Here is a 14,342-nt window from a genome sequence, read left to right as displayed (position 1 = left end):
AAATTCTTATATACCTCATTTGTGCTCTTGGATATCCTTAACGGTTGATTGGATTATCAACGCTTACTATCTGAAATTAGGAGTTATTTAAAATGTTTGAATAGAACCAACTAGTGCTACCGGCTCTATTCCATATGCCTAAGTTTAGAGTGAGAGTTCCATTTTACTTTGAAGGTAGAAAAGCTAGACCTCCACATGTTTAGATTAGCCTTCGTTAGCTTAGTTCCAAATTCCTTTATATAGGTCTTAGGGTGCACCGAGAGACTCTATCGGTTGGTCTACAAAGAATATTTTGCATATGAAACTCAAATCTACGACAAATTAGTTCTTAACCTGTCAGTTGAGATATGTTGTGGGAAAAAAATTTTGAATACAAATGTTTGTATTTAGATTTTTATTTGTAATAATAAGTCTATAACTAATTCGTCATATATTTGAATTTTATTTAAAAATGTTAAGGAATAATCCTTTGCAAATTAGAGTTTAATTTAAGGATTTTTATTGGCTAACAAGATTCTATATAACGAGATTCGAATCCCTCGTATTTACTTTAACGGACGAATGAATTAATGGGTTGACCAACCTAAGTTGATTTTAGTTTATTTTTATAAAAGTGGCCTTTTTGAAGGCCCATTTATACAAATGTGGACTTTAGGCCCAACAATGTATAGTCCAATAGCAAACGTTTATACAGTAATCAAAACCAGAAATTCCAGCCCAAAAAAAAAACAAAAAACGGGAACATAAATTCTTTCTTTCTTGACAAAAAAAAGGAAACTTGTTCTTTTCTCCGAGGTTCTTCTTCTTTCTTCTTCTTCTTCTTATATTATTGTGATTGAATTTGAAGAAGAAATTTTCGTTTTTTCTTTGTGGGCAGTGTTAGGGGGTTGGTTGGTTCAGCTGATTGAAGGGTTAAAAACGATGTCGCATCGATTGGTGAAGAAGGTTCTGAATCAGCAACTCCATCTTCCCCAACAAGAAGAGATTCACCTCAAACCCCAAGAAGACGACGAAGACGAAGATGATGAACAAAACGATGATCATTCTGCGAATCGTTCTTCAATTAACCCTTTCGACCTTCTCAATGACCAAGACTCTGACCCCGCCGAAGAACAAGACCAGGTTTTTAATTTCCCCCTTCATTTTCATTTCGAGAATATTTTTAACCCCCTTTTTGGATTGGAATAACCTCTTAAGCTCTCTGAATTCATGCACAAAGTATATAATTCTAGCTTGTCTTTTGTGCTTGGAAATTGGTTAGAAACACATTATGTATATATTGGAGGACTTAGTTTTAAGTTATAGTGTAAGTGCAATATGATTTTGATTGAAGATGTGATACTAAATCACAGAGTGTTTGAAATTAAAGTAATGTTTGGATTCTTCCTTATGAAGAGGGATGTAGGGTCTAATGAGTATGTTAATTGCACTTGTAGCTTCTAATCTTTAGGTTTTGATTGATAATTTTGCTATTTCGAATACAGGGAGATGAGTTAAAATCCACCAATGAAACTGTGGTGAGATATGATAATAAAGAAGAGTCATCTTCGAAGAAAGATACCTCATCAAAATCAAAGAAAAAGAAGAAGAAGAAAAACAAGGATAGTTCTGTTGCCAATAAAGGAGGATCCGAAAAGGAATTGGACTTGATTTTGGAAAATTTGTCACTGGATGTCAACTCTTCGAGTGAGCAGAATGTCTCTACCAGAGCTAAAGCAGTGAATGCCAAGGAACAAAATAAGTCTGTCAAACAGAATGCGATCTCCGTATTACAGGTGGATCCTAAGTATTTGAATGCCGAAAATGAGCTGAAAAGAATATTTGGATCTAAGGTTGTGAAATCATTCGAGAGTAGTAGTAGTAGTAATATTCAAGCTAGCAGTTCTAGGCAGATGCGTGGAGTTAGGCGTGGACACTACAATCTTAGAAAGACTGTTCTGGTCACTCCAGCAGGCCATTGGCCCCGGTGGGATGGTTCTTTCTCCATGGAATTTCTCGAAACAAAGAACGGATATAACTACTTTAAGTAAGGATAATTTTATTTAATTGATTGAGAACATGTTCTAATTTGCTTTCTCTTTACTCCACTCGCCTTGTGTGTGGTTGTGTGTATCTGGATGTGTTGAAGGGGTAGACTTACTTATGGTATCTGATATTCAAATTCTTTTTATGTATTTAACTAGTGATTCTTGAACAGTTTCCACAGTGAGAGCCCAAATGAGTTAAGAACTGAATATAAATTTTGTACTTTGCATCCTCATATCCTATTTTGATGTTTATGGTTATCGTAACCTTATTTAACTACTGGTAATTTCCCCTCATTGTTTGTTCCTATTATGTAGATATGTACACTCGTCGTCCTACTCCCAAGCTCAAGGCGCATTTGAAGCTTCCAAAGCAATAAATGACTTAAATGCTCTAGCTAGTGTATTGTTGTACCATCCATATCATCTAGATTCGCTTCTAACAATGGCAGAGTATTTCAAGGTAGTGGGAGAGCAACAGATGTCTGCAGATGCTATTGCCAAGTGTCTATATGCCCTTGAATGTGCATGGCATCCCATGTTCACTCCATTGCAGGGTAATTGCCAACTGAAGTTTGGTCATGACACGAACAAGCCCATGTTCACAGCTCTTTTCACTCACATGAAAAATTTGGACAGGCGTGGTTGCCATAGATCTGCTTTAGAGGTCTGTAAATTGTTGCTTTCTCTGGATTCTGATGATCCAATGGGGGCTATTTTCTGCATCGACTACTTTGCTTTAAGGGCTGAGGAGTATGCATGGCTGGAAAAGTTTTCTGAAGATTACAAAAGTGATAACTCCATTTGGTTGTTTCCAAATATCTCTTTTTCCCTTGCCATTTGTCGGTTTTACCTTGAGCGCGAGGATGCCTCCAATGATGCTAGTGTAGGTTCTGAGAAGTCGTCTTCGTCTGATCTCATGAAACAAGCATTGATGCTCCACCCTTCGGTCATAAAGAAGCTTGTCGCCAAAGTACCCTTGAAAGATCGCATTTGGACAGATATTCTCAAGCATGCGTTTTTCCGATCAGATCAAACAGGCATTCAATCTCAAGACCACTTAATTAATATTTATGTTGAGAGAAATTATCTTATTTGGAGGCTTCCTGATCTACAAAAATTGTTAAGTGATGCTGCACTACAAGTGGTTAAGACCATAGAAAATAATCAAAGTGAAGTTAAGGATTGGGCTTGTGTCAGAAAAGAAGCTTTCTCATCCGAGAAAAACGAGTATGTGTTTCTTTCTATCTATTTTGTTTATATTTTTCGGTATGATGTTTTGCAAACCATTTGAACCTGTTTATAGGTATACCTAGTATTCTAATCTTGGTACACAATTGATTCTATTTGGATTTTGGGATGAGTAAGTGGTGGTTAACTAATGTAACTCATAAAGCATTGGGCAGGCATGTTGATATATCTGAGCTACAAGTTTTATTCTTTTTGTGCTATAAGAGAACCTTGTAAGATGCACATGATATAGAATTAGGGAATGCGCAAGAGGTCGAGTATCAGACACAGAAATGCATGTTGCTCAGCATTAGTAACATTGGTGCTGAACTGCTGATAATCCATATACTTGATAGATAATTGTTTGATGAGGTTACAAGGAATCAACATGTTTGAAGCTTGTTCATCTTTTTACCATATAATTGAAAGCAAAAGAAAGTAGCACGATTAATCCTATTCGACATGAAACTTTGGATGCAGTTCATCATGGTAGGTTGGTCTTTTAAATAATCACACTTATTTTGTATGTTAGGTATGGACATCTGTTGGTATCTGATTTCTCGGACTCGGTTGCGTCCATTCCGCAAGAGAATCTGCAACATTTCATTGGTGGTCCAAGGATGATGAGGGAGGGGGGTCCAATACAGGATGAGAACCAATTTGCTAATTTGCAAGGCAATGGCCATGCGCCTCGGCCGGTCGCAAATAGGAATGCATTGGCTGTCTTGTTTGAGTCAATGCTACCATGGGTTACTTATGAGGATGGTGGACCGGAACCCGAACATGATGGTGATAATCAGCACAATGATCATCAAGGGCAAGAAAATCAATGAACTTTTGGATGCAACTCAACCTTGTTGCTCTAAAAGCCTTCTTTAGGGGAGTGTTGAACTATGATGAGATGTTCTTCTTGTATAGAGAGATTACTTAGGGAGCTTGATACTCTTAGAGGCCTATAAAATTTGACATACTTTGTGGTGTCTAATTTTAGGGATATTGATTTCAAATTTTGTACTATTTTCATTATGAATTTTTGGAAATGCTTTTGATGTAAACCTTTCAATACTATCACAGAATCTTCTTATATTATTACAAGAGTTCAACTCTGATAACTATTACTCCTAGTAATACCCTTGTTTTGTTAGATCAAATATCACACACTTCCTTTATCTCATCATGAATGATCTAATGGTGGTTTTACATTTGGCATAGTAGTAAAGTAATATTATCAATAAAATTGTAGTAGTAGTATCATTATCAAAATCTAACTATTTATGGTGCTAGTTATCTTTTCATCAAGAAAATTGCATCAAATTTTTAAAAGGAACTTGCTCATAATGAGAGACATGTGGAAGCATTAGTATTGCAGATATGCTGCTATACTATAGATTATCATGATCTTTTATACTCTATGCCTATTTAATAGCACAAGATCCTCTAAATAAGTATTTGTTGCACAAATATTCTAGTAAACTCTATCATGCCAGCAATTAGTTTTATACCAACCATTTTATTAAAGTTAAGACATGTCTTTTTATATTTTAGACACTTACAAAAGTAGTTATGAATGACTTGTTAAATAGTAGTTATATTATTAGTGAAAATTGAATTTAATTTATAAAATTTGAAGTCATTTTTTATCAACTATGTCAATCATCTTTTATTGTATACATTATATTTGAATATTTTTTTTTGTCCACATTATCTCCCAACACGACAAATTAAGGACTAATCCATCGCAGATCTAAGCTCCATTTAAGGTTTGTTGTTGGCCAATGAATTGCTACATACACAAGACAGGATGCGAACTCCCAACACTTGCTTACGCGGATGAGTGAGATGACCACTCGACTAAACTAAATTGGTTTGTATTTAAATATTCTATTGGCCTTCCAGCTCAAGTTTGGCACAATGAGATTCTTTTCCACTCCTTTCTGCGTAGAATGAAAGTGTTGAGCATGATAACCTTCAAAGGCGATAGAAGAAGCAGAAAGGGAAGTAGGGGACCAGGTTTCCATGATGAAGTTGTCATGTGACTAGATACTAATCTATGATTAAGGGCACCACTATAGGAATGTAAACATCATTACAAAACTGCTAAGCATTGTTGTATAATGTAATGTCACTTAATTTATGATATGTTTGGGTTCACTTATTGTCATAAACTCTAACATCTATGTTAAGATATACTATGTTTCTCCAACTTCCTTGATTTTTTAACTTAAAGCAGTTATTGTGAGAAAAGTAGAAAACTAGGTAGATTTTTGTACAAGAGAAATTATATTTGTATCAGTTTTTAATACATCATTGTGTGTGTATGGAGCTGCTTGTAGGAAACCACAACTCCACAAGTAGCAAGTGATTTGTTCTGACAATAGCAGTGACACATAAATTAGGGATTATTACCAGAATATAAATTCAATATTTATATTTAAAACTACAATCATGGATACATGTAGATAAAATTTATTCACTAATAAATTATTTATATAAAATACAAGAATGTAAAATATATATTAAAATATATAAAATAATATATGTAAATATACACAATAATTATTTTTTTATTTGTTGCGGTATCCTGGTTAGTAAGAATCAATCTGTTGCAAATTAAAACTCCATTTAAAGATTTGTTGTGGATTCAAAATTTAAACCCGACACTTGTTTAAACGAACGAATAAACTAACCACTCAATCAACCTAAGTTAGTTAAATACACAATAATCATATTAAATATACATATATATTGATTGTTTTATATATTCATATTATTTTTGTATAACCATTCTAGGTATACATCAAAATTAGTCATCAAAATTAGTCACTAATATAGAATATACATTACAAAATATAAATGAATTAAACTACATATGTATTTATACACATACATGATAAATAATTTAAATGATTGATTTTGGTGTGTAAATAGCATTTTTGTTGTTGTATAACTAATTCAAAAACTCTAGGTGATTAGTAGTTTTTAGTAATTTTGGCCATTATTTGGCCAACTCAAATATTAAATTGTCTTTAATAAATAAATTTTATTAATTTATGTGTACAAATTTTAAAAAATACAAGTACAAATTATATTGATTTATGTGTAAATTATATATTTTTTGTATGTAAATATCTATAAATATAAATCTAAATGATTGCTGGACAAGTATTAATCCAAAATGATAATATTTGCTGGTTATATAATATACTAATATTGCTGTAACCAATTATATATGTCCATATAACTAGATTATTATTAACTACTTCCTTATAATTTAGGGATGTTTTTTTTCTCATATTATTTTTTTCCCCTCTCTTAAAAGATCTATATATAGGTTTGAACTTTGAATGTGTGATGCAACTAACTGACTAAGAACCGCAAAATACACGCTACGACATGGTACTCAGTGGAAACCTGAAGAACGCTGTCATAGCATTCCTGGTTCCTCTTCCTTCCATCATCTTCTACCTCTCATTCCTCGAACATTATGATGACCAGTCAAATTTCTCAACAAAACTTGAACCTTTTTTGTCAACATTGTATTCTTGGTGCTACCACCACCCACTTTTATTGGTCAATGCACTCTTCTTCTTCAACGTCAATGTTCTCTTCTGGATCATAGGCCAATTCCAGCGTAGTCACTGGGTACATATTAATAAATTTCTCACTCAAATTCTCATTTTTCCTTTCTGGGTATCTTTGAAGTTGGCATTTTTGGCTTCTACTTATAAAGTTCTGACTCAACATTCAGATTTTTCCCTTCTGGGTATCTCTAAAGTTGACATTTTTTAGCTTGTTAATTGGACTGTGATGAAATTCTCACTCAAATTCACTTTTTTATTTTCTGGGTATCTCCAAAGTTGACATTTTTAGCTTGTTAATTGGACTGTGATGAAATTCTCACTCAAATTCACGTTTTTATTCTCTGGGCATCAGCAAAATTGACATTTTTAGTTTTTAGCTTGTTAATTGAACAGTGACTCAAAAATCACATTTGTAATTTGTTTCCTATTAAGGGTGTAGATAAAGGCTAAGTTAGTTAAGCTGTTGTTATGATGATAAGCTTGTGATTGGTTGTTAGCTGTTATCATTCTGTTACATGCTTAGCTATATAAAGCTATGCCATGACTGTATAAACTCACTCATTCTAATAAAATTTTCTCTTATCAGTACTATTCTAGTTTCTCTAATGCTTCACAGCACTAGCTACAATATTTCCCTTTCTGGGTTCCTCTAAAGTTGAGAGTTTGAGCTAATTAAGTTGATTTGGTTATGGTTTTGTTGTTACAGTTGATTGATCCGTATTGGACAGTGATACCTGTTATGCTTGTTCACTATTATGCAAGTCACCCTTTGGCACAGTTTGATTGGTGGAGGTCTTGGATTGTGGTGACATTGACTTGGATATGGAGTTTAAGGCTCACTCATAACTACTTCAGGAGAGAGAGATGGCAATGGGGTGCGAGGGAGGATTGGCGTTTCACTGAGATGAGCCACCAGTATGGGAAGCAATGGTGGTGGATTTCATTCTTTGCTGTCTATGTCTCTCAGCAGGTCATAATTTATTTATATGTTTTTTGTTTTACTCTTGTGGTTCAACAATATATGTCACTTTAGAAATTCGATGGATTCATATTTTTTGCATATTGGTAAACATTTGTTGCTTTGAGTTATGAATATATTGATGCTTGAACTTCATAAAGAATGAAGACTTGAAAGCTGAAATTGTAATTGCTGGTCATGGTAGTTGATGATCATTCTAGGGTATGGGAGGATGCAAGTTGAATGATGTCATTTTCGAATTACTTGATTCTTGAAGGATTTAGTCATTAGTTTTGTTTTGGTTAGTGATTGTATGGGTTCTGAATCCGATACAATCATACTTTGAGCCTGGTTGGGAATACTTTTGCATGCGAGTATAATCTTGTTGTTGGGGAGGTTTATTCTGGTTTTTGGATCCATGTTTTATTTGGTACTTGTGCTATTATGAAAAATTTGCAGTTGTAATTGTAAAGTAACTATAATCATACATTTCACAAATAAAAAAGAAAGAAAGAGAATCTCTTTGAACTAACCATGGATGATATGTTAATCAAGAAATGGTTGGAAGTTAGAAACCAGAGTGTAAGTCTTGGTGTAATGATAGCATTGTTGCCTTGTGATGATTTGGTGTCTCTCTGCTTGAAAGGGTAAGGGTGTCTGCATCATCAACCGGCTTCAGATCTCGCCTTGTGTACTAGACCACCCTTCTTACAAACCTTTAGGATTAATGCTTACGATGTCAAGGACTAAAGTGAAATTTTTCTCTGTTTATTGATGTGCAATGAAATGGATGCTCTTTGTTTTCTAATTTTCACTCCTCACATTTGCAGGTGTTTCTGATTGGATTATCTCTACCCTTAAACATTGTGCACTCTGTCAATAAGCCTTTGAGCATCTGGGACTTGGTCGCCATCGTCGTCTGTTTAAGTGGCATCGTCATAGCATACTTCGCCGATACACAGCTTTATGACTTCGTGATTAGAAACAACAAACTAAAAGGTCTTGGTAAGCCAATGGTGCCTGTCCTTGACAGCGGCTTGTGGCATTACTGTCGCCATCCGAATTACTTCGGCGAGCAGTTGTGGTGGTGGGGATTGGCTCTATTCTCATGGAGCCTCGGATATCGATGGAGCTTTCTTGGTGCATTGGTTAATACCATGTGTTTAGCATATGTGACTAGGCTTGTTGAGGAAAGAATGTTGAGGAAAGAATGGAGAGCAGAATCTTTTAGGGTGTATCAGAAGACAACTTCAGTGTGGGTTCCTTGGCTAAAGTCCTATCCTTCTGCAGCAAAATATAAGAAGAGTGCTTGATTCTTTTCCTTAGTATAGTGATTGGTATCTGGATTTGTTCTCTGTTGTTGTTTGTTCAATAGGATCATGAGTTGTGTTTGCATGAGTTCAATGTAACCATATATATTTTAACTTGGGTTATAGACTTGTATGTATCTAAGCTACTATTTATGCTTTATTAAAGTTTCAAAGGTTTCACTAGTACAAAACTTTAGTTTATAATTGTAGTTCGAAATTGTCTCGCGTCTTCAAGGTCACAGGTTTAAGTCGTGGAAACAGCCACTGATATAATTGTCAGGTTAGACTGTGTACATTACACATTTTGAATGCGACATTTTTTCGGACCTTGCGTTAACACGAGATTTGTACACTAGGCTGCTTTTATATAATTGTAGATAAGTTGTAAATTAACATTTGGTGGATGCTATGGTAAAGAAAAAAAAAATAGTGAAGAGATAAAAATTCACTCTTATTTAATTAGATATCTATTTAAGAGAATATGTTAATTTATTTTTTTATTTTTTAAAATAAATTTATACATTTCTCTTCATTCTCTTTATACTAAAACTTCTTCATCATAAAATTATTTTTCATTATTTTGTGCTGGCTTAAATCTCTTTTAACATGCTATTCCACATATATCCATTTTCTGTATCAACTGAGTATGGTATCAAGTTATCAAGTTAACAAGTCAATATGTTAAATATCACTTATTTATAGTGCAAAATAATTAAATTTTTTTCTTAACATTTTTACTATTTACCCAAATGACAAAGCAAATGCAATGTAATTTTTATCAAAACTTTTCAATTTTCTATCTATTCAATTTTTCATGTGGCCAAATTAAAATTATTTTATTTAAATTAATATCTATTTCCTGTACATATGCCAACAAAACTAACAAGCTCAATTAATTAAATAAAATATGTACGAATCTAAATGTTTGTTTGAGCGTCATTATTTTGGTAAAAAAAAGAATTTTTTTTTATTTTTTAGCGTGTTTGGTAAATTTCTAGTAGTAAAAGTAAAAGCACTAAAAAATAAAAAACATCTTTTTTTAGAAGTTAAAATTTACATTTTTTTAAAATATATTTTTTCTTAAAAGAAACAGATATTTTTCATGTAATAAATAAACAAAAAAATATTTTTATATTGTTATATCCAAACATAATTGATAGATTACATGAGATATCCAAACATAAAATTACTTCTACTTTTTCATAAGATCTTTTAAAAAAATAATTAAAAAAAAAAATATTTTCTTAAAAACTCGCCCAAACAAATTTTAAATTGTGCTACCGTGTTTTATCTTTTAAGATAATCTAATTATCAAACTTTAAAATTTTGTCATAAATTATACTTGTAAGTCTCTTTATTCTATTTTTTTTTTCAGTATGGACATAATACACTGTTTTGCATGTGATCTTTTCTTTACTTTAATTTTTTCTTTAAATTTCTCATATTTTCATTTTAAATATTTCATATATTTACTCTTTCTATCATTCTTTTAACTTTTTTTTTGTTATATTCATTCTAAATGCTTTTTAAAACTATTCTTATATATCCTATATAACTAAATGTGCTTAGCGCTGTCAACATATTTATTTATCTATTTATAATATATTAAAAAAAACTAAAATAATTTTACAATTATTTTTAGGAATAAATGACCATTTGTACCCATGATAGATGAAAACGCTGACATTTGTACCCATGAAAGCTCGAAACTAATCTTGTACCCGTGATAGATACTCTCCGTGTGACAAAAGTGTCCTGGCTTGGATCTGAGCTTGGTTCGTGAATTTCCGAACCTACGTGTCACTCCCTCCCTCATCTTCAACTCCTCTCTCTCTCTCTCTCACTCACACTCTCTCTCTCTTCACTCTCCAATACCCACTCTGGCCCCTTCTTCCTCAACACTCCGCTCCCTCACCATCCAATTCTGCACAGTGCCCTCACATTCTCTACTATACTTCAATAGCCGTTACACTGTCTCTTGTGCCCAGTTTTTCAACCCAATACCCGAATATCCAACCCCAATGAACTCTTCCCACCACTACTAACCTTCTGAAACTTCAACCCTCTCGCATTGTTTTTTCAAACCTCCACATGGGTTGCTGCATCAGCAAATCCCAGACCCAAAACCAAAATTCATATCACCAAAATAATCAAACCTCCCAACAATACCTTACACCCTCTCTCCCCAACTCAAACCTTAACCAACAAATACCACAGCGGCAACCACCACCAGTGTTAGAGGAAGAGTCTGTGAAAGAGGTCCTATCAAAAACACCCATTGCCAAACAAAATCAAGTTCCAATTTTGAAGACAGAATCGGACACCCTTCTGCCTCATCTTCAAAACCCTGATAACAAAATCGAATCAAAGAACTCACATCCCATTCCCAACCCCATTATCATCAACAAAAGAGAAGGTGAAGTCTCAGAAGTAGTGTCTCAGCTCTCAGAAGAACCATGCAGCATCAGCGGAAGCTTCTCCACGACTCCACCGCTACCACAGTTACGGAGAAGAGAGAAGAAGAAGTAACCAGCAAAAGAAGCATCAGGGATATGAGTCTCCGCTTTGACGAGGTCGTGGCTGAGCTAAACGACGTCGTCGCTTTGAAGCGAGAGGCAAGCGAGCTTAGTGTTTGGTTGAATGTGGAGAGGGACGATTTCAGGAGTGAGCTTGAATGTGTTGTTCGCGAGGTTAAGAGTGTGAGAGAGAAGCTTCTAGAAGCTGAGATGAGAGAGAGGACTGTTCGGGAGGAAGCGGAGAAGCTTCGATTATAACGTGAGAGGTTGGTAGAGGAAGGAAATCTGAAAGAGGGGAAAATTTAGGACTTGAAGAAGGAGAGGGATTCGTCTGTGAGGTCACATGAGAAGGTGATGCTGTGATTGGGAAATTGAAGGAGGATATTAAACGTGCTGTGAAGAAGGGGTCAGAGTGGGTATTGGAGAGTGAAGAGAGAGAGAGTGTGTGTGAGTGAGAGAGAGAGAGGGGGGTTGAAGATGAGGAAGTGAGTGCCACGTAGGTTCGGAAACCCACGAACCAAGTTCAGATCCAAGGCAGGGCATTTTTGTCACACAGAGGGCATCTATCATGGGTACAAGATTAGTTTCGAGTTTTCATGGGTATAAATGTCAGCGTTTTCATCTATCATGGGTACAAATGGTCATTTATTCTTATTTTTAGATATTTAATTTCACTCTATTTTATCACATAATTTTTTTTCTTAAGTGACTGTTACTTGATAAAAAATCTTGTACATACTCATATATATATATAATCCAGTAACACACAGCAGAATATAACTTAAGTAGATTAGTTACTGAATTTGTTATTATTATTGCCATCTGGAAGTAGTTAGTTAGAATTGAATTAGCACTATATAAATTTGTTGCCATAGCGATAGTTAGTTGAGTTCTTTTACTACAAATTGAATTTATGTCAATTTCATTTCTTCTCTCAATTCCTTCTGTTCGTGTGTTCTCTCTGCTTCGCTCACCTTCTAACATGATACGGTGAGCGTGGAAATCGAAGAGAGCTCCAAGGGATTGAGATTGAAGAAGGGGATTAATCATTCAGACTTGATAATCATAAACGCAAGTTCTGAATCGCTAGTTAGCGTGCAGTGATGGAACCAGTTCGCGGAATCGCACAACCAGAAGCACGATCACCATTGGAGAACCTCGATCCTTAAAGAATTTCAGTATTTTTGAATCAACTTTTTGCAATTCAAGCGCACATAAACAAAAGCAACGAAGGATCAAGCCAAGATCCTACGAGTCCCTTTTTTAGAGGATTGAATGAACAATATGCTGGGGTTAGGTTACAAGTCATGCTCATGGATCTGCTCCCAAACGTCAACACTGTTTTCTCTCTTCTCACATAACAAGAGAGACAGTTTTAAAGCCTAAATTTTGTCTCAGAACAAAAAAATGATAGTTCAGACAATCACTCAACCTGATACCCTCTTGAACACTACAGAGGCCTCTTAAAGCAGAGAGAAAGGGAGGGACAATGGATGCAGAAATCCAAGCTTTGGAAGAGGAGAGGGAGGTAGAGGTAAGATGCAATGCTCACATTGTGACAATATGAGACATGTTGTTGATGCATGCTATAAAAAGCATAGATTGCCACCGCATCTTAAGCAAAGATATAACACAGCATTCACCAACATAAGTGCAGCTGAATCTGGATATGAGGGAAGCAATGGGAATCTCAAAAACCCTTACAGTGGATAGGATAGTGATGTAACAAATTTTGATTTCACACCTGAACAAAAATCAGCCTTATTAGCACTTCTCAGTAAGAAAGCGCAGAAACCAAGTCACAGTACTGATCCTCACAGTGCTAATCCTCGCAAAATTGATGGAACTATCATATTCACAAATGAACTTTACCTTGTTGATGTATTATACATCCTTTCCTTTAATTTTAAACTAATTTCTGTTTCCAAGGCCACATCACATCTACATTGTCATATAAATTTTGATGACCAAAAATGTAAGATACAGGATACCAATTTAGAGAAAGTGATTGGAATAGCTAGAGCTTGTGGGGGACTTTATATACTGAACAATGAAACAGTGAGGCCTAACTTTGCACAAACAGCAAGCATTCTTACCTTGCCAAAGTAAAAAATAAAAGGAATAAATCTTTGGCATTTTTGGTTAGGACATTTACCTTTTGAAAGACTCCATATAATGAAATCTATTTTTTCTTTTATAGATTGTAACATAAAAATGAATCCACGTGATACATGCCATTTTTCAAAGTAAAAAAAATTGAGTTTTTCAAATAGCAATACTATTTCAGCAAGCATATTTGAACTTCTTTATATAGATATCTGGGGCCTCTTGCAATTTTTCAATTGTTGGCCAGAAATACTTTCTAACAATAGTGGATGACAAATCCAGATTCACTTGGACTCATCTAATGAAAACCAAAACTAAAGCTAGCACAATAGTAAAAAATTTTGTTCAATTTACAAAAACTCAGTTCAGCAGCCAAATAAAGTACATTAGAACAGATAATAGGCCAGAATTTTCAATGAAAATTTACTATGCTGAAACTGGAATAATACACCAAACTTCTTGTGTTGAGACCTCTCAACAAAATAGAATTGTTGAGCGGAAGCGTCAACATATTTTAGCTGTCACAAGAAATTTGTTCTTTTAATCTGGAATCCCAAAATGTTTTTGGAATTTTGCTATCCTTCATGCATTTTATGTCATAAATCGGGTTTCAAACA

General features: G+C 34.4%; 2 protein-coding genes across 2 annotated transcripts; both read left to right on the top strand.

Annotated features, from left to right (window-relative positions):
• Positions 1-798: 798 nt before the first annotated feature.
• Positions 799-4,377, top strand: LOC107473120 (uncharacterized). The gene is made up of 4 exons (XM_016092663.3): positions 799-1,122; positions 1,485-2,026; positions 2,343-3,254; positions 3,787-4,377. The coding sequence occupies exons 1-4, from the start codon at positions 922-924 to the stop codon at positions 4,085-4,087; spliced, it is 1,956 nt and encodes a 651-aa protein (XP_015948149.1). The 5' UTR covers positions 799-921; the 3' UTR covers positions 4,088-4,377.
• Positions 4,378-6,599: 2,222 nt separating this feature from the next.
• On the top strand, positions 6,600-9,307 carry LOC107473119 (uncharacterized protein C594.04c). Its single transcript, XM_016092662.3, has 3 exons — positions 6,600-6,896; positions 7,542-7,805; positions 8,624-9,307. The coding sequence occupies exons 1-3, from the start codon at positions 6,648-6,650 to the stop codon at positions 9,104-9,106; spliced, it is 996 nt and encodes a 331-aa protein (XP_015948148.1). The 5' UTR covers positions 6,600-6,647; the 3' UTR covers positions 9,107-9,307.
• The last annotated feature ends 5,035 nt before the right edge of the window (positions 9,308-14,342 follow it).

Source organism: Arachis duranensis, chromosome 2 (assembly GCF_000817695.3).
Source record: "Arachis duranensis cultivar V14167 chromosome 2, aradu.V14167.gnm2.J7QH, whole genome shotgun sequence".
In the NCBI taxonomy this organism is placed as follows: Eukaryota; Viridiplantae; Streptophyta; class Magnoliopsida; order Fabales; family Fabaceae; genus Arachis; species Arachis duranensis.
Note: the sequence above shows the minus strand (reverse complement) of the source record. Positions and strands in the feature narration are given on the sequence as shown.